The sequence below is a fragment of the Balaenoptera physalus genome (genome assembly GCF_965194825.1).
Source record: "Balaenoptera physalus genome assembly, chromosome: 12".
Classification (NCBI taxonomy): domain Eukaryota; kingdom Metazoa; phylum Chordata; class Mammalia; order Artiodactyla; family Balaenopteridae; genus Balaenoptera; species Balaenoptera physalus.
The window spans coordinates 76,482,859-76,510,600 of record NC_138897.1 but is presented as its reverse complement, the minus strand read 5'-3'; the positions used below and the strand labels follow the sequence as shown (position 1 = coordinate 76,510,600).

The window sequence follows — 27,742 nt, the reverse complement described above, 5'->3', positions numbered from 1 at the left end:
CTGGGGGCCACACAAGAGCCACAGAGGAGGTGGGGCAGAGTGGAAGGGTGGGGGGAACAACACACAGGATACCGAAAGGCCGGCCCAGCTGAGAGCTGGGAGCTCTCTTTCTTCCAGAGATAGAGCCAACTATTTCTCACCAAAAATCTATTATGTTCCCCTGTAATTCGATCAGGCAAGAAGGGGGCCCCGAATTAAGTCTGGAACTAGCAAATTATCTTCTAATTGCACCCTCTGATTTCCATCTGATGAACAGAGTGCGGATGGAAGAAAATGCAAGCCACAAAGAGACGGGGCCAGGGAGCCCATGAGCATAACTCCTCTTGACATTTCACACAGCTCTGCTGTTCCAGCGGCGGCGGGTGCAGTGAGTCGGTGTCTAGGAATGCGAGCAGGAGGCTGCAGGCGCTCTCCATCCCCCCTACTCCCCTCACAAAGGACTCAGTGGGTGGGTGGGTGGGTGTGTGGGGAACTAGTGTAAGGACCTCTCAATGCCATAAAACTGCCTCCCCCTGGAAGAGGTGCAGCCGCCTCCCCCAGTGCTGACCTGAAGCGGAGGCCCCTCCACGGTGGAGTCCACTTGACCCCCATAAATCCAGACCGCAGGAGGAACCATGAAGGACGCGAAACCACCAGACGTGAGAAGCCGCTGGCCGATCAGACACAAGCGTGTGGCTCCTCAGGGCCAACTTCAAAGGGCTCCAACCCCCCCAGAACTGGGAGGCGGGAGGTCACAATGGAGGCTGTACTTCCACCCCCTGCCCCTGGATACTGGTTCTGGGTGGAAAGCTGCTCTTCTAGGTACCAGAGCAGCTGGCACAGGATTTAGAGGCTGCGGCTGCCAGAGGCAACTGCAGGGATCCTTGGACTGGCAGTGATGGACGGGATAAGATGGCAGGGGAGGTACTAATCTCCTGCACATTTCACAAGTTGGAAACCTGGCAGAGAGCCCAGTAAACCGACTCCTTGGAACCAGCTGAGACACTGGGCTTCAAGGCGGCTGCGAGGCTGGCAAGGACAGCCTTCAGGGCCAGCGGCCCCAAGTGAGTGCTCTGGGGAGCAGTGGTGAATGAATGAATCATCCCAACCTCTTCTCAGAAGGCAGCTCTGGTCGGATAACCTGAAGCCCAAGGAACTGTGTCCGTGTGGGGCCCTCTACTGGCCGGGAGGACTCCATCCAGGGACGGGAGCTCGGGGACCTTGGAAGGGGAGCGGCGTCATCCCCATCTGCTGTTTTTCTTGCCTCTGCTCCCCCTCAATTCCAGCTCACTTTCCATACTACAGCAGCAGTCAGATGAGGGTCTCAGCAAGTCTACTGCTAGAAATTTTGCCCAGAGAAATATTCCTACAAACGTGCCAAGACCTGTGTCCAGCATGGTTTCATGCTGAAAGATGAGGAACAATCCATGTGTCCATCAGCAGGGGTGGGCTACATGCAATCTCACTTCCATGTGACAGAATACTACGCAGATGTTAAAAATAATGAGGTAGGGGTCTCCCTGGTGGCGCAGTGGTTAAGAATCTGCCTGCCAATGCAGGGGATAACGGTTCAAGCCCTGGTCCGGGAAGATCCCACATGCTGTGGAGCAACTAAGCCCATGCGCCACAACTACTGAGCCTGTGCTCTAGAGCCCACGAGCCACAACTACTGAGCCCATGTGCCACAACTACTGAAGCCCGCACCTAGAGCCTGTGCTCCACAACAGAAGTCACTGCAATGAGAAGCCCACACACCGCAACAAAGAGTAGCCCCCACTTACCACAACTAGAGAAAGCCCGCATTCAGCAACGAAGACCCAACACAGCCAAAAAATAAATAAATTAATATTAAAATAATAATAATAATAATAATAATAATAATGAGGTAGACCCTAGGGTCCTGAAACAGAAACTGTCCTGGGTAAGGAATTACGTGAAAAATCCAGGCATCAGAGAGAGTGTACAGTATGATCCCACCATTTCAAAAGTCTATGCGCGTAATCCTTAGAGACCACCTGGCGGACTCTACCATGTGGCTGTCGGTTTCTCTTCAGGGTAGTGAGACAAGCAGCATGGAGGAAACAGCATTCATTTTCTACCTTTTGATACTGCTTACATTTTTTCGTACACTTAAGTGTTTCTTTTTAAAATGATAAATGGACAAAAACAAACAGAAGTCCTGGGACCTCCCTGGTGGTCCAGTGATTAAGAATCCACCTTCCGGGCTTCTCTGGTGGTGCAGTGGTTAAGAATCTGCCTGCCAATGCAAGGGACATGGGTTCGAGCCCTGGCCCAGGAAGATCCCACATGCTGTGGAGCAACTAAGCCCATGCGCCACAACTACTGAGCCTGAGCTCTAGAGCCCGCAAGTCACAACTACTGAGCCCACTTGCCATAACTACGAAGCCTGCGTGCCTAGAGCCCGTGCTCCGCAACAAGAGAAGCCACAACAATAAGAAGCCCGTGCATCTCAACGAAGAGTAGCCCCTGCTCACCACAACTAGAGAAAGCCCGTGCACAGCAACAAAGAGAAAAAAAAAAAAAGCAAACAAAAAGAATCCACCTTCCAATGCAGGGGATACGGGTTCGATCCCTGGTCAGGGAACTAAGATCCCACATGCCGCAGGGCAACTAAGCTTGTGCACCGCAACTACTGAGCCCGTGAACTCTGGAGCCCGTGCACCACACCTAGAGAAGCCCGTGAACCGCAACTAGAGAAGCCAGCTTGCCGCAATGAAGAGAAACCCACGTGCCACAACAAAGACCCAGCACAGCCAAAAAAAAAAAGTCCCACGGTTTAGAGTAAACACCTCCTCACGTGTTTTTCCTAGTGCTCCTGTCCAGAGGCAAAGCCTGCTTGGGTGCCCTGCACTCGGGACCCCCAGGGCTGTCTCTCTGGCTTCCCTCCTGGGGTCACCACTCTGGCCACCTCCTGCCCCACTCTACTTCCTGACCCGGCCACGTAGGCTCTCCCTGGGCAGTCCCCAAGCCTTTGCTCCCTTAGCTCCTGCAGCCTCCTCCACCTCCAGCTGGTGACTGTCTCCTCCTTTTTTTTTTTTTTTTTAATTAATTAATTTATTTTTGGCTGTGTTGGGTCTTCGTTGCTGCACGCAGGCTTTCTCTAGTTGCAGTGAGTGGGGACTACTCTTCGTTGCAGTGTGCGGGCTTCTCACTGCGGTAGCTTCTCTTGTTGCAGAGCATGGGCTCAGCAGTTGTGGCTCGCGGGCTCTAGAGCACAGGCTCAGTAGTTGTGGCGCATAGGCTTAGTTGCTCCACAGCATGTGGGATCTTCCCGGACCAGGGCCCAAACTCGTGTCCCTGTATTGGCAGGCGATTCTTAACCACTGCGCCACCAGGGAAGCCTCTGTCTCCTCCTTTTTCCACGCCCACCTCCAAAAGAGCACTCAGTGTCCTCTGGAAAGGGTTTCCTTGACGCATCCCCAAGCACATCACACACAGGAGGGGCTAGGAGCCCGTACCTGTCTACCTCCAGATTGAATACATGAGGCCCACACCAGGCCCACACCTGACATTTGCAGATGCCTAGTAAATGATTCAGGACCCCCATTACGAGCAACTTCTAGAGTGGTGATAACTAAGGTTTACAATGCGTTTTCAATTTACAAAGGGCTTTTATGCTCATCATCCAGGTTAGTCCCTGCAACAACCTCGAAAGGAGTACGTACAGCACAGACAGGGCAAGGGAAGCCAAGGGATGTTAGGTAATCCATCCAAGGTTACTGCGGGGAGGTGCAGGACTGAGATTAAAAGCCAGGTTTGCTGACCTCTAATCCCATGCCCCTTCCTCAACAGGAACCCTAATGAGGCATTCAGGAATCCAGCCTCTCCAACACCTACCCAGGGCCCCAAAGTGCTGGGTATGCTTAACTCCTCCATCTGATTTCTCTAGATTTTCTGCCCACATTCTTATTGTCAGGATATCATGAAAGCAAATGCCTTGTGGAAATCAAGAGGGTCTCGTGACCAACAACCCAGTGAAAACATGAAGTCAGGTCTAACAAGCCATGACTGATCCACCACTGCTGAATCCTCACGATCAGCCCCCTTCCTAAATGCTCACTGTCCACCTATTCCATCATCTGCAAAATTCCACAGAATTCCACCAGAATTTGTCCACAAAATCCCATTCAGAATTCTGTGAAGGAGTCAAGTCAGAAGAATTCTAAGTTCACTTTTTCCAGGATCTCCTTTTTTCCTCCTTTTTGAAAACTGGGCCAGTTAGTGACCTCCATTCTTATTTCACTATTAGATCCCCAACGCCTGGTACACGGCAGGTATGGAACAAACTATACTTGGGGTATTACCCCATCTCCACGGTTTCTCAAAAGTAACTAACTGTTGCTGTGCCAATAAGGTCTCCCCGCTTTTTCTTCCTTCAAAATATTAGGAAATAATTTTTCCAGTCTGAAAATCTAAACACATTTCATGTGACTGGGTACCCTCATACATCTTGGGCTTTCTACACTCCCTTCCGAGTTTCAAGGGACTGGACTATATCTCTAAGGTTCTCTCCAGATTTCCAGGATACCTGATTAAGCTGGATGCCAAGGACTGTCTTTTGCCCCGTATGTGTTAACACGACACCACGTTCCAGAAGTCGTGGACACTTGGCTCCCTTTCTGTGAAACACTGACCGAATTCTATGAGCCCCGCACTGGGGTGGGCTTGTTCTCATACACTTTCATTTAATTCTCATAACCCTGTGAGGTTGGGATGTCATCTCCTTGTTATGTATGAAGAACTGAAGTCCAAAGAGAAGGTCATTCAAGGTTACAGGTCTAGGGATTGGCAGAGCTGGGATTTAACCCAAGACTTTGGATTCCAGGTCCAAGACACTAAAGTTGCCTCAAATAACTATTCTATACTTGCTATTTGATTTACAGTGGTGTTTTTAAGTTTGGTCGAAAGAACTGCAGCATCGGACACCCCTGGGCAGCTTGTTGAAAGTGATGATTCCTGGACCTACCCCAGGCTGATATAATAATAATTGCTGAGAGCGAGCCCAAGTATTGCATTTTATAGAAGCCCCGGTGTTTCTGATGCAGACTGAAAGCTGAAACCACTGCTTTCCGCTTTCCTGTGTGCTCTTCCACTTGATTCCACTCTACTCTCACACGAACCCTGAGAAGCAGGCAGCACAAATCACTAGCATCCCCTTGTTACAAATGAGGAAATGACTGCAAGGCAGCTTGTTCATCTTCTTATTCTGGATGCAGCTTAAGTACAGAAATGTCTGGTGGTTGACATTCTGTACAGCCTTGGCTCGCTAGGGACTTCCACCCTCCTGGCGCTGTTCTTACTCATGTGTAACACACAGTAGCTGCCTCTGTCTTTTCCTCACTGACACCACAGTGTTGCTCAAGGTACAGTGGGAAAAGGTGACTCCAGAATATAGGGTCTTCTCATGAAAAGGCAGCCTTTGCAACTGAAACAAGTTAACAAAACAAAACACAAGGGCTGACAAAAACAAAAACAGCCTGTGCTGCTGCAAGAGTCAGTGCTACTGATGGGAGCAGAGTGGGGCACCCTCTGTTCTAACCAGGATCACCACTGGGCCGCCTCAGCGAGGCAGGACCAGAAGGTGACTGACACGTAGAAGAAAACCACCCTAATTCAAACCTGGCTTGAGGTACTGGGAGGTTTTTCCTGGTAATGGGGAGGAGTGTAGAGACAGAGAGCTTGTTAGCACCCTTCCAGCACTGCCCAAGCGAGGAGGGATTCTAGCCCTTGCGGGAAAACTACAAGGCAAATTAGCACAGTGGGCTGGGCAGTGCAGAAGGCATGCCATCCCTCAAGGCTGCAGCATTGCTGGTTTTAGACTCCAGAATGGCATTGATAGACAGAGGTCTTATTCTATGCCCCCATTTCAGAAGAAGAGCTCTTGCCTGGGAGAATACTGCAGAACAAAGATATGGGGATGATGTGCACTGGAAGGGCTTTATCCAAGTGTCAAAAGAGAAAGATGGTTGTTCGATAGAAACATGATTCGCCCAACAAGCACTGAGTGCCCGCTGCGTTCTTGGCACTCAGCCGAGCTCTGGGAAACAAAGATGAACTGGATGTGGCTCCAAACTCAGAGAATTTCATACTCCGAGAGTGATGTTAGACGTGTAAACAGATACTGACAGGGCCACGACTGAGGTTATACAAGGAGAGTAACAAAGAGAGAGAAAAAGGCTCCTCTGATTGGTGGGGAGGAGTGTGGGTGCATTCGGGGAGGCTCCTCCACAGAGGACTGGCTGCATCGGCCGAGTCTAACAGGCTGATCGCCAGGCAGACAAGAGGCATTCCAGCTGAAGGAACAACATGTGCAAAAGCACTGAGGCGGAACAGGGGAAGGTCCATCCGCTGCAGCGCAGGGCACATGTGAAGAGCAAGCAGAGGGGAGGCTGGGATGGGGGAAGAGGGCATGGCAGACCACCAAGAGCCAGGTCACCCACAGGTGGTGAGGAGTTATCAGAGGTATTTAAGCAAGCAAAGGCTCCCAATGAAGAAAACACAAAGCCTGAAACACCACAGAGAGCGCTGGTCCTTAGCTGCCAGTTCCTCTCCCTGAACGGGCATTTGTCTCAAGTCCACAGCTGGCAGTGTGTATGTCCACTGAAGCCTGCTGGCCAACTAGTGTTCACTAACAGCAGACCAGGGCTTCATCCTCAGACCACGGCTCCACCAAGGTGGCCCTTTTAACACCTGAGATTTGCCTGCATGAGCTGTAGAAGAACAGGGTCGCAACCCCTTGTAGATAATTATCCACTGTTGCTCTGTAACACTAATATAAAAAAACTGAATGTTTAACATTCAGTGTCAAATGCTGTGTTTACACATTCTTCCCCTGACTGCATGGGGTTTGGATACCTTGACAAATCTCTGGGAAATGTCTGGCAGAGAAGACCTGAAAATCTAACCTGGCTGACAACAAACTTGCTGTGTGATCTAAGGCAAGCCATTAAACATCTCTGGGCTTCCATTTCTTCCTCTATAAGAGGAAGGAGTTAGGTGAGCAAAACATTCTACACCAGTAGGTCAATGCTGAAGGACTGTGGTCAGAGAAACGCTGACTGGCTGAACACCCAGAGACCTCTCCAAGGCTAGGGTCACCTTGGTGAATCCAGGACCTTAATTCAGGCCTCATTTTTGACCTTTTAGGTCCAGGAACAGGACTTCATAGTATCCAGAGAGGTGCAGACATTCTAGGATGTGTCTATCCTAACCATTTATTAACCTCTGTCCATTTATGAATTGGCACTTGAAATCAGAACACCACATCCCCTGTACAGGTGCTGCTCCCTGATCCTTCCTGTCATCAAGAATCCCAGGAAGCCGAGTTAGGCATCAGAAGGCTGCAATGTGAGCATGGACTTAAAATACAGGGAAATGAGGAGCCATGGAGAGAAATTTCATTCTGGCAGCCATGAGCTAGCCAAACCAGCCCCGCCTACAACAAAGAACGCCCTTCTGGTGACTAAACCCAGATTCAGTATCTCTATGTGGACATACTTCTAGTTTTGCCTGACTTTTCACTTACTGTTTCACTTTTGGCCACTCATTATTCTACTGGTTTTTAAACTAATTTTTAATTGAAAAAAAATCATTACTTCTTTAGATATGTAACAATCACCAATTCACGTACTATTCAGCCCTGGCAGACACTGGGCTCCCTAGGAGCTACTAACAAATGGCTAACAGTCATGGGCACTCACTCTGCAAGCCCTGGTCCCACCAGGGCCACGCATGGCTTCACTCACTCACCCCTCACAATAACATGATGAGGCAGGCACTAGGCTACTTTCTCCATTTCATAGATGAGGCAACAAAGCACAGAAAGGGTAAGTAACTTGCCCAAGGTGCACAGCTAATAAATGGCAGGACCAGGATTCGAACTCAAGCAATCTGGTTCTAGAGTCTTTCTTAACTACCACACAATACTGCTCTTGTTACACACAGATCCAACTAGTTTAACTCCCAGAGGACAAACTTCATTTCCAAGTTCTTGGGGAATTGCCAAACCATCCACCCCCTCCCTGCCATAAATCACCCACAAGTAAAAGATACTTTTTTCCCCCCACTTTATACTCAATGGGCATCTTTAGCTAATGCCATCCTTCAAAGATTTCTAAAAATTTGAAAAACAAATAAATTTAAAAACTTGCGATTAGAACTGGGATTTGTCAGATTTCAGGACAGTTCATAACTAGTTTGGGCCATAGTTGAACATTTCTCTTTCTCTCTCCAGGGCTTGCTCCTGTCTGGACTGTACCTACAGAGTACAGCTCAAGACCTGCTGCTGGACAGGAGGACTCCTGGGTCAGCCTCTTTGGCTCCTTTGGGGGCAGAAGACAAATCTTTCACTTTTCACTCAACACTTGTAGGCAATTGTCCCAAATAACCCAATGTCCGAAACCAATTCCTCCCTGCCATTTACAGTAACTGCAGCCACGGTGGCTGCTAAGGGAAGGATGTGGGGAAGGGGAAGGGCAGGGAAAGGCCTCGCTTTCATCACATCTCTTGGCCACCTCAGGCAATTCATTCAACAAATATCCCTCCCATGCCAACATGTGCTCAGTGGTGACACATAAGGGGCAAAAAACCCTGTGGTCCCTGACCAAGTTATGCTAGCATATTAGAGACCTCAGGATGTCACTAAGGAGATGAGCAAATGAATAAATGTGAGATTAAACCCACAAAAAAAGCTTCAAAGGGAAGGTCTATGAAAGCATAAAACAGGGGCCACAACCTATTCTGTAACTATTTCCCTGAGACAACCGTTCCTCATCCAGGTAAAGACCTGAAGGATGAGCAGGTGTTAACTAGGCGAAAAGAGGATGAGAGAGCATTCCAGGCAGAGGCAGCAGGATCAAAGTCCTTGTCAAAAGGAAGAAGGGCGAGTTTTGGACCTGTGAAGAGCAGCAAGGCTGAAGTAGAGGAAACGGGAGGCTATGGGGCGAGGCCAGACCACGGGGAACTCTACAGGCCACAGAAAGGACTTTGGCCTTTATCCAAGAATGCTGGAGAGTCGCTGAAGTGTATGAGGACAGAGAGATGACAGAGTGTGACGTGGTCAGATTTTTTTTATTTTTAAAGATCACTCACTCTGGCGGCTCTGTGGAGAATGTATTGGGGGTCCAGAGTAACCATGGACAGTTAGAAGGCTACTGTGGTCATCACGTGAGGGATGATGGTAACCTGGAACATGGTGGCGATAGGAGAAATGGAAAGAAGTGGACGCATTCAAAGTATAATCTGGAGATAAAACTGACAGGCTTGGATATAAGGATGAGAAAGAAGAGGTATCATGAAGGACACCTGGGTTCTGGCTTGGGCAGTGGGCGGATGGTGACGCCATTCAACGGGACAGGTTACGATGGAAAAGGAGCCAGTTTTGGGGGGAAGACTGAAGGCCCAGCTGCGTCTGAGATGCCTGCAAGACCTCCAAATGGACATGTGAAGTTGACAGCAGGATAGCCAGTCTAGAACTCAGTGGAGAGGTCTGGACTGCACACCGATTCCATCAGTATGTGTAGTATGTGGTCAACAGCATGTGGAGGACAGGACCATGCGGGTGGGTGAGACTGCCCAGGGAGGGAACAGTGAGCCCACCTGGAGGAACGGCAATGTTTCAGAGCTGGATAGAGGCGGGTAAGCAAACTGGAATGACCAGAGAAGTGGGAGAAAACGAGGGGGGCATGGAATGTCAGGGAAGCCAAGGGAAGGGAACGTTTCAAGAGTGACTGAGACACTAATAATAAACGCTAACATATATTAAGTCTTAATTACGGCCAGGCACTCTGCTGAGGGCTTTGAATACATGTTCAGATTTAGTCTGCACAACAACCTTTTGAGGTGGGAACCATTTCACTCTTTTATAGATGAGGAAACTGTGGCAAAGAAAGGTTAAGGCCGTGACTCATGAGGAGCTGGGATGGAAACTCAAGCAGCCTGACTGCAAACTCTGATTCACCTACCTCCAGGGCAGCTCGGGAGGCCATACAAGATGAGGACTGAAGAGTGGCCGGTGGACGGACTGCTGAGTCTATCCTCTGGGACACCCCCAAGGGTATGTTCCAAGGGAGAGACAGAATGGAAGCCAGACTACAGCCCACTATTAGGAACGCTCCAAGTTTTGACCTGTTTTTCAGCTGTCTGAGGGAACCAGCTGGGAGATACGACCAGTAGGTCCAAACTGTGTCCCCGACAGCAGCTAACTGGGTGCTTTAATACAGTAGATGATGCTCAAAATGAAATGAGAACGGCTCAGGAGCACAGTGTTGCTACGTGCTGCTGCTGACCCTTTATACCACCCCATCCTAATGTTTTCAGAGTGCTCTCTGATCTGTTACCTCCGTGATCCTCACAACGACTTCATGAGGTGGGTTACTTTTACCACATCTTAGAGATAGGAAACTGAGGCTCACAGCTAAGGAACTTGCCCACAGTTACACAGCTGGCCTGGCTCAGCTAAGGCTCAAATCCAGGTCTTCTGACTCCAGGTCTATTGTTCTTTCGTGGGAGTCACAGTGGAAAGAAGACCCTTCTTTGAAGCCAGAGAGACCTAACTTCGAGTTGCAGCTCTATGTGACCCTGGGCAAGTCACTCTACCTTTCTGGGCCTTCCTGTATAAAATGGGGTTGTAGGGTTACCATGAGGGTTGAATCAGATAATCTAAGTGAAACTCCCAATACAATGCTTAGTAAATTATCAGTCCTCCATCCCTGGCCCCACCCCCACCCCCTCCATCTCTCCATCTCTGCCCTGGACAGCCGATTGTGGGGCTTCTACGGGGTCTTAGTTTTCTTTTTCCAAAGAACAGAGCAGAATTAAGGCACATTGAAGGTCACAAGCTGCTGCTACATATTAGAAGTCCCACTCTGTTCATGCTGGAGTCCCTTGTGGGGGCAGAAGAAGGCCCAGGTGTTTGTCCTTCCCCTTCTCTGCGGGGCAGGCCCCAGGCCCCAGTCCAGCAGCCAGCCTTAATGACCTGCTGGCTGGCTGTTTCCTTAGAGATAAACTAGACAAACTAGAATCAAAGGCTTTTGGGTCAATAAATGGGACAGCAACACCAACAGTACAACAGCAGAGGGCAGGGTTGCTCCACTGACTCCCACTCCAGGAGCCAGAGACCCAGGAGAAATTTAACAGCACTTTTATTGACACTAGAGAGTTCATGAAGCCTTTGAACCAATGTCCTTCAGTGCTATCTGACACCACCAGTGTGTGGAGGGTGATTTCTTTTCACCCTGAAGGTACAGAAGAGGAAACCGAGCCTCAGGGAGGGTAAATGACTGCCCTAGTCAGGAATGCAAAGACTCTGGTAAGCAAGGAGTCAGGATGCCTGGGTTCAAATCCCAGCTATGCCAGTTTCTAGCTCTGTGACTGTAGCAAGTAACCTCCATTTCCTTATATTTGTAAAATAGGTAAGACCAGTACCACCATTATTAGGTTGTTGTAGGAATTAAATGAGATAATGTACGTGACATATGCTTAGGACAGTGTCTGGTGCAGAGTAAGCACTCAATAAATGGTACCTGTTACTGTAATTATCATTCTACTGCGCTTGTTTGGATGGGGGTGTGGGTGAGAAAACGAGCACAGCTTTCAGCACCGCAGAAAACACTGTCGTCAGCCAGCCCATTATACCACAGTCTCGGTCGCTACGTGTGTGATTTCTTCACCGGCCTTTCCTGGAGTCACAAATTTAGAGGAAATGGTCTGTAGCTTGATGAAGTGACAACAGGTTTCTATGTGCATCATCCCTTTTCCAGAGCATCGCCATTAGGAAACACTTCTCAAAAGAGAAAGCTGTTCGTGATCCTGAGAAAGGAGGCCCTGAAAGTTCCCAGGAGCCTTAAGAATGGTGGAGTTTCCCCTGTGATAATGCTGTCAGGAATCTGGTCAAACAACAGAGTTCCAGGTAGGGGCCATAAAGACTAATAGAGGCAGTTTTTCCCTCCTCCCACAATCTCTCCTCCTTGGCCAAACACCTCTGACTAGGGGGAAAGGACAATCAAGGACAATCGTCAGAAAACTCGTCAAGTTTCCCTGGTTTGCCAACATGCCAAGAGACCAGGTCACCATTCATAGCTTCTCATTTTAACCTCAACTACAAACAATGTGCAGTCCGGCTGCTTTCCTGGCCTCCCCCAGTGAGAGGGAGCCAGTTCCTGAGAGCTTCAGAGAGAATGGCCCCAGCTCTAGAACCAATGGCACTGCTCAAGAAGGAAGGCCAGAGGTACGGAGTCCAAACAGGCCCGCTGCGAAGGCTGAGGAGAGGAAGCGGGAGGGCTGGTCAGCCAAGCATCCAGAGATCAGAGAGATCCTGGCTGGGCGCCCAACTGCACCAGCACAATTATGGACTTCCAGGAGGTATGTTCGCTGGCCTCCAAAGTACAGCCCCAGGTCCCAGACTTAAGTGGCTTCCTATTGTCTGGGCACCTGAGAATCTGGTGGAAGGCTATCGGAGGCAAGAGGCAAGATTACGGATGTGGCTGCAGACAGCGGATGGGCTAGTGTAAGGAGAAGGCGAGAGGAGGAGTTTGAGCCAAACCCCAGCAATTTCTCCATTCAATATCCAGCCCCACCCTGTGACTAGGAAAACAAAGGTATGGGGGAAGGGGAGAAGAAAAGTCATTTCCTTTATTGTAACTGGAGCCCAGCTGGGTAAGAGCGAGGCCGGAATGGAGTCAGGAAGAATGAATTACTTTGGGTAGCACGGAAGGAGGGTCCTGCTTCTAGCAGGCCTGCACCCAGACACTCTGAATTCATCAGAGAATCACAGATAAGCTGGGGTGGAAGAGACCTTAAAAGACTATTCAGGCTAATGCCTCAGGCTCCTCATAACCCAGGTCGCTTCTGGGGCCAGACAAGTACAATCCTCCCCAGCCCTGAAGATATTCCGCCAATTTGGGAAAAAGTCAAATTGGCTCCAAAGCAGCCAGCCTCCCCGGGGCAAATCACCAGGCTCCATCTGAGGGCTCCATGCCATCCAGTTTTCGTGGGAAAGCTCAGGAGTCAGGAGATGCATCCTTTCAGTAGAGCTGGATCAGGACTCCATCCTTGAGGCAAAGCTGCAAATAAGAGACTGAACCGAGATGCTCTGCTTCCCCCACAGGCATGATCTTTGATTTAACTGTGCCAGGTGGTTCAAAGTTAACCTTAATCCCCAAGGCTCCACATCAAATGACCAATGAGTGTGTTAAGAGAAATACACGTATGCATGTAGGTGTATATAGACACACATTCACAATATAACATAAAGTGACAACTGCTGATTATTAAAGGTTTTCTGTGTGTCAGATGCTATGCTAGGGACTTTACATAGGTTATCACATTTAATCCTCCTGAACAACCTTGTGGGATGAGTACTATTCTTATCCCCATTTTACAGATGAGGTACCTGAAGTTCAGGGAAGTCACCTACGGTCAGTTAATAAACTGCAAAGCCAGGATTTGAAACCAGACAGTCTCTTCCATAGCCTGAACTCTTTCCCACCAGGATAACGTGCCTTACTTCTTTATGAGCATGTATTTGTGTGTCTGTCTCTTTTATAGACACACACACACACACACACACAGTGCACTCTAACAAGCTAGCATCTTCAGTTCTAGGGCCAGCTCTTTTCTTCCATGGCCTAACTTTTTGACTTTTTGGTTTCAGGCCTCACATCTGTGATATGAAGGAGTTGTATCATATAGTAGGTGGTTCTGCTAGTTATAGGAGAATCCAGAAATCCCAAAGATTAGCTTGTTCTACCCATTCCTGCTTATTTTGGATAGAAGATATTCATACAAATGGGAAAATGGCAGGAACAAATACGACCGTATGGGTTGGAGGCCAAGGAGAGCCTCAGTCTGGGAACTCTTTGGGTTCTGATGCTACTCGTTTGCCTCAGTTGTAAAATGAAAAGACTAGCCAGAGGCCCCTGCAGCTCTGATACTCTGCTCCTATCTTACTAAAAGGCAAAGTAAAAGTGGAATCAAATTCCCTGAGGGTAACCAAGGAGGAGTAACCAAAGCAATCAGATCCACAGAGAAGACTGGAGAGCTCTGAGTTAGAGCTGAAAGGGCAGAAAAATGCTCCAACTCTTCCAGAGGCCAGAGCTCTCCAGGCCAACCCCCCACATAATTCCCTGGGTGGAGACAAGTGCTTAAAGGTCAATTAAATTTCTTGATATCAGCACAGGGGATGCTTTGCAACATGAGCTGTGTGTGGGAGCTGGAGTTTACAGCACATGGTGCCAATCTACGGTCTGTCTCATTCTCAGATCTGAGCACGGCCCTGCCACTTCAGACCACGGGGGGCCACAAATGCCCACCCAGCCTCCGACGAGGAATGACTGCAGGCCAGGCGCTGTGTTATGCTCTGGAGAATACAAAGACAAGCTCCCACTCTCAAGGATTCCAACCATTCAGTGGGTGCCTACCATGAGCTGGACCCTTGGCATACATGACTTCAATTTCAACAAGTCTGTGACAGAGATGATTAACACCTTTATTTTCCTGATGAGGAAACAGAGTCTCAGAGAAGAGGAACAAATCTGACGTTTAAGTCTGTGATATTTTCAAGAAACCGAGCTGCCTCCAAACAATAATCTAAGAGCTATAATAAAGTTAATAACAAAAAGCAGGAAACTAGGGAGGCATCCAGTGGTGAAGAAGAGCTGGCTCTGCCAGCTGCACTACAAACAACCCTTGAGGCAACTGCGTAATCAGCAGTGCAGGCATGGGAAAGTCGCTCTTTCTCGGCCTCGGTCTCCTCACCTATAAAGTGAGGGTGCTGGGATACCCCGGAAAGGTCTCCTCCCATCCCAAACCCCACACCTCTAGCAGCACCCGGCCCATGTGTGGCTCTTCCACTTTTACCTGGTGTTTGCTCACGTGCTCTTCCTGGGCATATCCCTTTGCTCCCTGAGCTCCCCCGAAATGGAAACTCTCTAGTAGGAAGCTTGTTTTGTATTTTCCAGAAGATGAAATAGTGCCTGGTCCGCAGTGCACTGGCAAAGACAGGGGTGTGGACCCACTTACCGGAAGCAGGAGCTGTGCCAGGCTTCGCTGACAGTCCTGTACAACCTCTGGTTCAGAGCGACGTGGTCTCCACAGCCCCGACACCTCCAGGCATCTTCACCTGCACACAAAACCAAGGGGTTCAGAGGCCGAAGAAGCAGGGGTGCAGGGATGGGATTCCTACCATGTAGAAGAAGACCAAGTTAACGGACTCTCATACTGAAAGGGCTGGGCGATGCTCTGCTGGATGCACAGTTCCCTCCTCCACAAGATCCCTGGTGAGCGCTCAACCAGCTGTTCATCTCCCCGCCACAGGGAATTCCTGGCCTCAAAAGTAGCCTCATTTTTTAAAATGAGACTTTTTAAAAAACGGTTCTGGTTGTTCCTTTTTCTACTGAAACAAAACCTGCCTTTTCCTTTCCTTCAGCCCTTGCTTATAGCTCTGAGTAGATGAAATGAACAAAGTCTCTTTCTTTTCGGGTCAGCCTTTCCTACAATGGTCCCCAGCCAGCACCCAGAAATTTCTCCTCTCTAGGTTACACGTGTTGCTGCCTTTCCCTACTCTTCAAAAGCCCTGGTTGTGCAGATTTTCCATCACCCCAATGGTTCCATCATTCATTCAACCAACATCATGGGTCCTCTTGTTGGACCCATGGGTCCAAGCTCTACATTGGAGGCTGTTGGATAAATTACCCCTGCTCCTCGAAGAGGAAATCCACTGGAAAAGAAACATTCTTCCATATTGTACTTTTTCACTGAGATGTTATTTCAGGGGTATAAGCAAAGTGCTATCTTAGTTCAGAGAAAGAAATTACAAGGGTAGAAGGGAAAGAACAAACATTTAATCCCTCCTATATGCCAAGAACTGTGCTAGATGCTTTCACAGACCCAATCTCATTTAATTCTCAAAACAATCCCATGAGACAGGTATTATTATATTTATTTAACGGATGAGGGAACTGAAGCTTGGGGCCGGGGGTGAAAGGCCAAGCGGCAGAGTTAGCATCCCAACTCAGGTCTGCCCCATTCTAAAGCCTGTGCTCTTTCTGGTTCCTGCTCATTCCACTCAGGGGAGCCAGGAAAGTCTTTACAGGGGAAGCTGAGCCTTGAAAGGTGGGGAAGATTTACTACAGGCTGAAAAAGGATGGGGAAGAGCTGTGTAGGCTGAGAGATTAGCATGGGCAGTAGCACAGAGTCAGTCCACATTCCTCCAAAAGGGACAGAGCACAATATTCCTGGTGTGGCTCAGATGCTAACTTGTTGAAATAAAAGGGCAGCTGAGATCAAGTTGTGGTACCTGACTCAGCCCTAGAAAGCGGGACAAGGTTGTTACAAGACTCCCTTGTGTGCCCCGTGTGTGCGGCTTTGTTCTCTCTGGGAAACTCCAGACTGCCACAGGCACAGTGACAGTCACCGGACCCTGTTTTACAGGCACAGGGGCCATGAATAGACAATGCATAGCTTCGGGCACTTCAGGATTGCTTGGCGGCATTCTGGGGCAGCCAGGGCACAGACAGCTGTCCTCATAGCCCAGAGGAGAGTTAAATGAGCTGGCAGAAGGCTTTAAAGCCTCGACCCACCCGCTCCTCTCCCATACATGTATCACCTCCTGGATCTAAACTTCCTAGACTCTCAAGAGGGAGGGGCCTTTGTGGTTTTTGGGTGGTAGTGGTCGGACAGTGCACCATCAACCTCACAAACTCCAAGGCAGAAAAGTCTGAGACACTCATTCAAACTGGGTTACGGGTGAGACAGTGAATTAGTGAGGTTTTTTTTAAATATTATTATTATTTCTACATCTTTATTGGAGTATAATTGCTTTACAATGTTGTGTTAGTTTCTGCTGTATAACAAAGTGAATCAGCTACACATATACATATATCCCCATATCCCCTTCCTCTTGCGCCTCCCTCTCACCCTCCCTATCCCACCCCTCTACGTGGTCACAAAGCACTGAACTGATCTCCCTGTGCTATGCAGCTACTTCCCACTAGCTATCTATTTTACATTTGGTAGTGTATATATGTGAATGTTACTCTCTCACTTCATCCCAGCTTACCCTCCCCCACCCGGTGTCCTCAAGTCCATTCTCTATGTCTGCATCTTTATTCCTGTCCTGCCCCTAGGTTCATCAGAACCATTTTTTTTAGATTCCATATATGTGTGTTAGCATGCAGTATTTGTTTTTCTCTTTCTGACTTACTTCACTCTGTATGACAAACTCTAGGTCCATCCACCTCACTACAAATAACTCAATTTCGTTTCTTTTTATGGCTGAGTAATATTCCATTGTATGTATGTGCCACATCTTCTTTATCCATTCACCTGTCGATGGACACTTAGGTTGCTTTCATGTCCTGGCTATTGTAAATAGTACTGCAGTGAACACTGTGGTACATGTCTCTTTTTGAATTATGGTTTTCTCAGGGTATATGCCCAATAGTGGGATTGCTGGGTCATATGGTAGTTCTGTTTTTAGTTTTTTAAAGGAACCTCCATACTGTTTTCCATAGTGGCTGTATCAATTTACACTCCCACCAACAGTGCAAGAGGGTTCCCTTTAGTGAGAGGGTTTTTAATGAACACAGATATCCAAATAAATCTTCCAAATTCTGGAAGTACCAGAGTTTGGGAACTCTTACATGAAAGGGCTTTCAGGCTGTCACCAGCAAATCTCATTATTTTAAGCCACACCTTGTTTCTTGCTTTTACTTTTTAACCGGCAAGGAATAGTCTCTGACCTGACCACCCACTTACTCAACAATTCAACATCTTGGCTCTGAGTGACCTCTGGTTGTTTCCAAAATTCAAAAAGAATCAGGACTTTCCACTATGAAGATATTCGAGATAACTTATTATGGCCACACCCTCCAGAGCCTGCCCTGCCCTTCAGTCTTTTTTTTTTTTAATATAAATTTATTTATTTTATTTATTTATTTTTGGCTGCGTTGGGTCTTTGTTGATGCACACGGGCTTTCGCTAGTTGCGGTGAGCGGGAGCTACTGTTCATTGTGGTGCGCGGGCTTCCCATTGGAGTGGCTTCTCTTGTTGCGGAGCACAGGCTCTGGGCGCCCGTGTGCCAGTAGTTGTGGCACGCGGGCTTAGTTGCTCCGCGGCATGTGGAATCTTCCTGGACCAGGGCTCGAACCCGTGTCCCCTGCATTGGCAGGCGGATTCTTTTTTTTTAAATTTTTTTTTTTATTTTTTATATTTTTAATGCTATTCTTGTCTGCTTACATTCTTTTTACGTATGTATGTATGTATGTATGGCTGTGTTGGGTCTTCGTTTCTGTGCGAGGGTTTTCTCTAGTTGTGGCAAGCGGGGGCCACTCTTCATCGCGGTGCGCGGGCCTCTCACTATCGCGGCCTCTCGTTGCCGAGCACAGGCTCCAGACGCGCAGGCTCAGTAATTGTGGCTCACGGGCCGAGTTGCTCCGCGGCATGTGGGATCTTCCCAGACCAGGGCTCGAACCCGCGTCCCCTGCATTGGTAGGCAGATTCTCAACCACTGCGCCACCAGGGAAGCCCGGCAGGTGGATTCTTAACCACTGCGCCACCAGGGAGGTCCCCCTCCAGTCTTGAGAAACTCAAAGCCATTCAAACACTTACGTAACACGTGCTCTGTGCTAGGCACTAGGGGCACAAAAATCGAGACTCTCTACTCCCTCCTCTCATAGCCACCTGGTTCCACCTTTGAAATGTCCCTCCAATCCTTCTCTGTCCTTCAGCACAGCCCAAGTTCAGGTGTTTGGCTTCTTTTCCTGGTGTGCTGCACAGTCTTAGCTGGCTCACCCAGACTCCCCAATGTCTACAGAACTCAACTGTTGACTCCACCCCATCCCACCTCTCAGAAGACAGTCTCCACCACCACTCCCTTCTCCACTGGCTCCTTCCAACTGTCATTTAAATAAATTCAAGTCTTTCCCATTAAAAAAAAAAACAAACCTGGACCCCACTTTCTCCTCTAGCTACCACCCTTGTTTCCCCACGTCACAGCCACACATATTAAAAAGTTGTCTAATAGGGAATTCCCTGGCGGTCCAGTGGTTAGGACTCCGCACTTTCCCTGCAAGGGCGCGGGTTCAATCCCTGGTCGGGGAACTAAGATCCCACAAGACACGTGGCGCAGCAAAAAAAAAAAAAAGTTGTCTAATAAAAAACAAACTTATGGTTACCAAAGGGGAAAAGGCAGGGAGGGATAAATTAGGAGTTTGGGATTAACAGATACACACTACTATATATAAAACAGATAAACAACAGGAGCTACTGTACAGCATGGGGAACTATATTCAATATCCTGTAATAAAACACAATGGAAAAGAATATGAAGAAGAATATATATATGTATATATATATATAACTGAATCACTTTGTTGTATACCAGAAACTGATACATTGTAAATCAACTATACTTCAATTAAAAAAAAAAAAAGTTGTCTACACATCACTGCCTTCGTTTCCTCACTTCCTATTTACTGCCCAATCCACTGCAGTTTGACTTCCACCCCCACCATTTCTCTGAAACTGTCTCACCAAGGTCAACAGTGACCGCTTATTGCTAAATTCAATGGACACGCTTCAGTCATTCTTTTAGCAAGTATTTATTGCATGCCAACTATGTGTCTAACACCATGCTCGGGAAAGAGCAGCAAACAAGAGAGAGATTAAACATAGAGCAGATATTAAACAATAACATTATTTTCATTATAATTGGGGCAAGTCGTAGGAAGAAGATATCAAGTTCATAACTAAGCAAATGGGGTTGGGTAGGGCAAACTAGAACATATTCCTTAAGGAAGTAATTTCCAAGCTGAGCTCTAAAGGATGAATAGAAATTAACCAGGCAAAAGGAGGAGGAAAGGGTAACACTGGAGACTGGGATGGCGGGGAGATCTGTGTAAAGGTCCTGAGGCAGGAACACAAACTCCTCACTCATCACTAAAGCTGGCTCTTGTTAGCTCCTAAGGACTAGGGGAACTAAGACCAGTCCCTGGCCTACTACAGTCCCTCAAGAAATATTTATTGAAAGAAGGGATGGCCCTCCACAAGGTGGCCCCAAAGAACCTTTATCTTTCAACCTCCTGTACAAACGAATGCTCTAGTCACATCTTGATTTATTTTTTATTCCTGCCACACAAATTCATGGTCTTGTATCCTAACATTCACACCTATAGCTACTCTGTGTGTTTAGGATACTTTATTTACCCACCTTTTCCTCCCTTAATCAGACTTCCATCCTTCCTTGATGGTCCCCCAAAGGCAGGAAGTGTTCGTTTCACTTGGTATATTACCTGTTTTATATCATTTGTTCTATAACTACAGTTCATTATGTTTCTGTCTCCTTTAGTCCCTTCCTCTCTGCACCACCGCCCCCAGCTCTTAGGGGCAAAGACTGCATCTTGATCATCTTCAAATCTCCAGGGCCTAGCATGAAGTCTGGTGCAGAACTGACACTCCTTTGTGTGGCAAATCCAACTGAAAAACTGGACCCAACTGCCAGCTATAAAGGTAATTTCCAAAGATAAGCTCCAACGGTCAGCAGTGATGATTCACCTGGAATGTGTCCTGGCTCCCCCGTGACTACCTCCAGGTAAAGTCACATGTAGACGCACATGCCTCAGTCTGTCACACTGTACCCAAGGGAGGCTATTCACCCAGAGCCTTCAGCCTCCCAAACCCAGACTTTCTTCAAAAATACTCTTGGTCTCTTCAGCTCCCTTACACAGCCCTAAAAGTCAATGATCCTAACTCTCTTACAACCTTCATTCTAGGAAATGTAAGAGAAATGTAATAATACAAAGTCTTGGAGATTTCTGTGAGGCCTAGTGGAAGACCAATCTAGGGTCCAGTCCGGCTGGGAAAGTCTTCCTCTAGGAAAATACCTCATTGTACCAGGCTGTTCACCTCTCCCTCGACTGTGTTTACCTCTCCTATTTGCAGACTTATCAACAGTGGCTACTGATTGTCAGAGTCCAGAAAGGGAGCTTGACTAAGTAAATGTCCCCAGCAGCTTCAAACAATATGGAGCCCTTGTCAGGTGTTTAATAAACAGAAAACCATGCCTTCATGGTTATTACTGGGATTTGTTGCTCTTAAGAAGTGCTAAGTGTGCGATGCAAACAAGGTGAGAATTGTAACAAATGGCTCATTACAAAGTTTCTCACCTTCAGGATCTTTTGAATGCTGGTATAAAATACATTCAGCTTCTATACCCTTCTCTCTCCCAACTTAATAATTGGTGACATGAGCCTCAAACAATCTGTGACTCTACTGGGGTAGGCACTAGGGTAGCAGGATGGTAAGGCTGGAAGGGCCTTTAAAAATCATCTACTCAAACCTAAGCCTTTCATTTTTCTGAAAGAAAAATGGGCTTGGAGAAGAATTGAGTTGTCTAACCATCAGAAAGCTGGTCCAGGAGGGGCTCAAAACCAAGTTCTGAGACTACCAGACTGTTGCATTTTTATGACCCTAGGCAGCCTCAGACAAGTTGAGACTTGGAAGGGCTCAGCCTGGTACCCCAGCTCAGGGCCAGTGAGTTTCCCACAAGACACTAACATTCACCTTAATCTTGGTCTAAGAACTGGGTTTCTGCAAACTAGTCCTTTTCAACTTCAAAGTGGTGAGAAATCCCCAAGCACTGAGAGCTCACGAGACCATAAAGCTTGGCCTGAACCAACATGCACAGATCCTATCCTTTCACTTGAGAAAAAAAAATCGTTGGTGCTTCTCATGTTCCACTAGACTATGAGAACCTGGAACAAAACCCAGCCAATTCAGTGCAGCACAAAACAAGTACGGTAACTATTGTGCCCCCTGGGAGCTGGCAGGTCAGGTATATAAATCCAACTTGTTCCAGGATAAAGCAGGAAGCAGAGGGGCAGGGCAGCAACTGGTATGGAACAACCAAGAGAGAAGAGATCACATTTGAATGAAGTGACTACCAACAAGATTAACAGTAATGACTAACATTCCTCTAGATATTCTCCCCTGTATCCCAAAGAGTTTTCCTCCTCACTAGCTTATCAAATATTACCAAAGGGAGTGTCTAAGGAAGAAAGATCAGACGATTTTTAAAGGTGCTCCTGGACTTCTCTGGACCTTAGAGTCTTCCTTCATAAAAGGAGGGATCAAATTACTCCTAACTCTGAGAGTCTGTGACACTAAAACAGGGGCCGCTCATTTTTCAGGTCAAGGCACAGACATAGGCATCTCAGAGGTTTTATTCTTGCTGTTGTTCTCTTCTGCCTCTCCTTAGTTTATTAGGAAAAATTTGTAAGGGTCAAGCAGAAGAACCGGAGTTAGATCTGGGTTTGAAACCTGGCTCTGTGTCCTTGTGCAAATTATTTAACCTCTCTGAGCCTGTCTCTTAATCTTTTTTTAAGAAAGTAAACAAATAACTTTCTCCCCCAGTTCCTATCAGTAATTTTTAATAATTGAAATATAGTTGACATACATTATGTTAGTTTCAGGTGTACTGCATAGCGATTTGATGTTTGCATACATTATAAAATGATCACCACAAAAAGTCTAGTAACCACCTGTCCCCATACAAAGTTATTACAATATTATTGACCTTATTCCTTACGCTGTATCTTATATCCCTGTGGCTTATTTATAACTGGAGGTTTGTACCTCTTAATCCCCTTTACCTATTTCACCCTCTTGTCTCTTAATCTTTAAAAAGAGGATATCACCCACCTTACAGCATTACCAAGAGGATTAAGAGAAATAACATAATATTACCTGAAAATACCTCCCACAGTGCCTGGCACTTAGTTGGCAACTGAATTGTGAGTAGCTTTTCTTCTTTCTTTCATGTATATCTAGGGGACTGACTGCGGAAAACGCTGAGCTATTAAATACATTAGCCTCTAAAATCTGATGGGAATGTTTTCAAAACAAATTCAGCAAATGTCTTCTATGTGTCCATGTGCAAGACAGAGACTAGGCCACGAACTTATGGGGCCCTTGTCGAGTGCTCATGGGTATGAGGGGCAAGGATATATAAAAAAATAACACACGTCAGAGAGGGACAAACCAGGTACTGGGGGCAGGGCAAGCTTGGTAGAGTAATAAGACACTTGGTAGAGAAACAAACAAGACAGATGGTTCTTGCTGCTTTCGGCTTTCGGGCACTCAGGTTCTCACTTCCAACCATAAGTTTACTTAGCTGTGAATGAGTAGGCATTTTCTTATCTAGGGGAAGGCCTACAAAGAATCTCTTTATCAGAGAACTGGTTAACCAATTCATACATTCTCAGATGGCAGTTCTCAACCCATTGTCAATGGCAGGGAAAAACTACTTTGAGTCCTTATTATATGCCAGGCAGTGTCCTAAGCACTAGGCAAGCATGAACTAATTGAATATAAAGATTCCATGAAATAAGGACTAGTATCAAAGGACTATTATTGTTCCCATTTTAATGAAAAGGAAACTGAACTGCTCAACTAACAAGTGTTAGAGCTGGGATTAGACCACAGGTCTGCTTACTCTGAAGTCTGTCTTTAACTACATTTTAGACTTTCTTTACTGGAAAAATAAATTACAAGTAGAGAGATCTGACAAAATAGAATCCCAGGATGGACGCTCAAGGTGTACTTCAATAGAACCAAGCAATGGTTTTGTGTTTTAGCTACTGTTGGATGTGAATTAATAGTTAAGAGTCTAATTCTTGCTACTGTATAAAGAAAGGTCAAGAGTGGGAAAGAATATAGACTTGTAAGAGACTGCTACAGCTCCACGCCCTCTCACTGAAATGCCGAAGTGATACCTGGGGGTGGGCTCCACCCCTCCCTAGTATGCCTGAGCCTGAGCCCCCAACCCCAGGTTGCACTGATCAGAGGCCAGCCCTGGGCTGGAAATCAGCACAGCCTCCAGAAGAGGCAGACAACCCACCAGGGATGTGGAAAGCCTAATACTGCCTCTTGAACATGATGGGTTTCTATTCAGCTTTAAAACCTTGTGGTCTTCTTGGACCCTACCTTGCTCCCTCCATCCCATATCCAGAGCCATTCAAGTCACCCAACCCTGCCCATGACATGAGGCATTTTCCTCTGGTCAGTGCCTCCTTCTCCATTCCTATCACTAACAACCTCAGCTCAGGGTCCATTGTATGTACCCACCTCCAGACTGGTGCTCTTCCTCACCCTTGTCCAATCCATCCTGCCCACCAAAGCCAGATTGATAGTATAAACACAAAATGCCCACATCATGACTCTCCCTGCCTCTAAACCTATGGTCTCTGCTGCAGATCAGAAAAGTCTACAAGCCTGGCATTAAACCCTCTGCAGTCTGGCTTCACCCACCCTCCCAGCCTTATCTTCCACTTCTCACACCTCCCAATCTTTGCCTCCACCACACATATTAATTCACCACCCCTTGTGAAGATCTTGAAACGCACCTGCCTTTGCAATCCTACTCCCACAGTTTTCTTCCTTACCCCTTAAACCCCCCTGCCCTTTTTTTTTAACCTACCTGAGACCTCTCAAATCTTACCTCCCTCAAGCATTCCCTGACCAAATCTGGTAGCCACCCTGGACACCCTGCTGTTCTTCAAACATGCCAAGCACATTCCTGGCTCAGGGTCTTTGCTCATGCTCTTTTATTCCTTGTCCAGAATGTTCTACCCCCAGATATGCAAATGGCTCACTCCCTTGCTTCATTTCTCTGCTCAGATGTCATCAACCAGAGAGGTTCCCCTGACCTCCCACTGCACCTATGCCCTTATCATACTTCATCTCTCTTCAGAGCATTATCCCTGACATATGATATTCATGTATTTATTTATTGTCTGTCTCTCGCCACCAGAACATACACTCCACAAGGGAAGGGATTTGATCTATTTTGCTCCCTGTTGTATCCCCCAGGGCCTAGAAGTGCTTGGCACACAGTAGGAACTCAATATATATTTGTGGGATAAACGTATGAATAAAGTTCTCCCTCACCTTTGAAATTCCCTAATGTTATCACCTATAGGCCTTATAATAGCTTGCCTTGATTTGTTCATTTTTTCCTCAATTACTCTAAATAGTGAATTTCTCAAAAGCATAAACCACATATTATTCATTTCCACAAATACTGTGTGCCAGACCCTGTATGCCTCAAGGACCCTGGAATATTGGAAAGAGCACTGGACAAGTCCTAGGTTAGTCCTGGCTCTACCACTAGTTGAGTAACCCTAGACAAATCCATTTTCCTCCCTAGTCCTCAGTTTCTTAACATGTAAAATGAGGAGAGTTACATTATCTCTAGCATCTGTTAAAATTTATAACAGGTAACACTTGGCCCAGCCCAGTGCCTTAGACATCACCGGTACTCAGCAAATATTTGATTTCTTTGCTGTTGATTCTCCTGTTACACAGGAATCTGAGTTGTCTTGGAACACAGCTCTGACAGAACAAGTAAAAGTTTAAGTCCCGCTTCCTTCTCTGACTCCATGGGCAACCTAATTCTGGTGTTTGTGATACAGAGAGGATGATGCACCAAATTTGAAGCTAGAAAATATGAACTCTGACCACTGCTGTTTTTTTGGCTATGGAACCTTGAACAAGTAATTTCTGAACCTTAGTCTCCTCATCCATAAAAAAGCCGTATTGGTCTTCTCTCAGTCTTCAAAGGCACCACATGCCTTTCTGCCTCAGGGTTTTTTTATGTTCCCTCTGCCTGAAAAGTTCTTCACCCTTTCTTAGCTGGACTAGCTTCTACTTATCCTCAGGGCTCAGCATAAACTTGCTTTATAAAGGAATGTGTTCCCTATCCACTTCCCTTGCCCCTGGTGCAATCTTACATATCTCAACTGCTTATCTCAGTTATTATGGTATTTATCTGAATTGTCACCTCAATTATTTACTGTACATTGCTAGGGCTGTAAGCACCACAAAGGCCAAGAATTGTGTCGTTTTGCTCATCATTATACTCCTCAGCGCTTGGCTTAGTGTGTGGCCCAGAAGTATCCAACAAATATTCTTATGGAAGAATGTACAAACTAATGCATCTAGAGGCACTAATGCCTCTAGACAGCTTTTTGGTTCACTCAGAGAAAGATCTAATAAACACTATTGCACTCTAAGATCTTTCGCAAGTTTCTGAGAATCAAGGTTCAAGACAGGGAACCTATGTTACTCAAAGGTTAGAAAAAATCATTAGAAATCATTTGAGACAAAGAATTCTGGAAACTAAAAAAAAAAAAAGTAAAATAGGAAGGGACGGAGAATGTCTACCTCTAGCCCTTTTTCTCCAAAAGCCTATTATCAAGAATGAGGAGACAATCCCATGCTCCCATGGTGAGGAAGTGACCCACTGGTGGCCTGGTCCCTTTATTCAGAATGGAGGAAGTGACTGTCCACAGGCTGAAAGCCAGGAAGCGGGGGCAGATATCCAGGACAGCCTCCCTCCTCCATTATTCCCTCCTGCCAGCTCTAGAAAGCTTCTGGACGCTGACCCTGGTCGACCTAGAGGCTGGGCCACCCACACAGGTGGGTGTTTCCCACAACTTTCTGGGAAACAGAAAGTTCCTGGTACTGGGGGACAGGCAAGGAGGGCAGGAAGCTGCAGGGTGGTGTGAGATGACTGGGAGGGGACCGCAGGCCCAGCCAACCTAACCCTGAAGCTACCCTTCACCCTTAGACACTCTTCCTTCCAGGAGGTGTTTGGCCACATTCCTTTCTGGTCTCAGAGGGGCCATGGGAGGGCCTAGAGCCCCAGGAGGCCTACCTGCCTCAGGAAGAAGCTTCAATATCTCCCTACCCCCAGTCGTGTCCTAAACCCCAAGGGAGCCCACAATGCCCTACTTCCTGCAAAGAACCCCAAGACCCAGGAGACCGCAGGCACCAAGATACCCTCCAGAAGCCTTGGATCCCGTGGGAAAGTCATACTCTCCTCAATTTTCCACAGAAAATCCAGAACACGGGGTAACTCTCCATACCCTCAGAACCTACCCAAACTCTGAGGATGCCATACTCCCCACATTCCCCCAAACCGTGACTCCAAAGGAAACCGGTCCCCTCAGTTTCCTTAGAAAGAGTTTTAACTTGAGGACCTGCAGTCTCCAGGTCCACAAAAAAAGGTGCCCCCCAGCATCCCTTCCTCCCAAGGACCTCAACTCGCGGGAAGCCGCCCACCCTGCCTGCCCCCCTCCCCGCGAGCCCTCTATCCCCGCTCCCCACAACCTCCGAGTGTTCGGGGAGCGCTGTGCTCACTCCCCAAGTTCTCCCTCTAAGAAGCCGGTACCCACGGGGGTCCACTCAGCCCGAAACCCCCGAGAGGCCGCCAGCTCCCCTCAGGCGCCCCGGGACCGGGACAGGACGGCGCAGCCCTTCCTTACCCGCCTGCTCGGCCATGGTCCCAGAAGCGCGGAAATAGGGAAAAGGAGGCCGCTACAGCGGCGTCTCCGCTCAGCTCCTGCCGCCGCCTCAGGCGCGCGAGGACCTCTGCCCGGGACGCGAGCGAGATGCGCCGCCTACGGCGCCCGGGGAGGACCAAACCGCACCTGGCACGGGGGCCCGCCCGTCGACGCCCCGCCCAGCCGACGCCGGGCCCCGCCCCTGGGCCTAGCCCCGCCCCCGGGACCTGGCCCCGCCCCCTGGTTCGGGCTCTGTGGCGACCCTGGTGCCCCCTAGCCTCTGCGCCCTCTGTGGGTGCCCGAACTGGTGAGGGTGATTCTGCGCAGGCTGGAGATCTCAACACAGAGGACCCTCTGCCCATTTTTTTTTTAAAAAATATATTTATTTATTTATTTATTTTGGG

The 27,742-nt window shown here is 47.7% G+C and overlaps 1 protein-coding gene across 4 annotated transcripts in view; it reads right to left on the bottom strand.

Moving 5' to 3' along the window:
- Positions 1-27,742, bottom strand: part of LOC309639360 (E3 ubiquitin-protein ligase RNF185) — an 88,962-nt gene that overhangs the window by 27,149 nt on the left and 34,071 nt on the right. For 3 of the 4 annotated variants that reach the window (XM_082416460.1, XM_082416461.1, XM_082416462.1), the window contains one exon: positions 15,019-15,118. In XM_082416460.1, the coding sequence (XP_082272586.1) occupies positions 15,019-15,118 (100 nt within the window). Of the gene's footprint in view, positions 1-15,018; positions 15,119-27,320; positions 27,471-27,742 lie in introns of those variants that run through there. The other variant, XM_082416465.1, reaches the window with a different exon arrangement.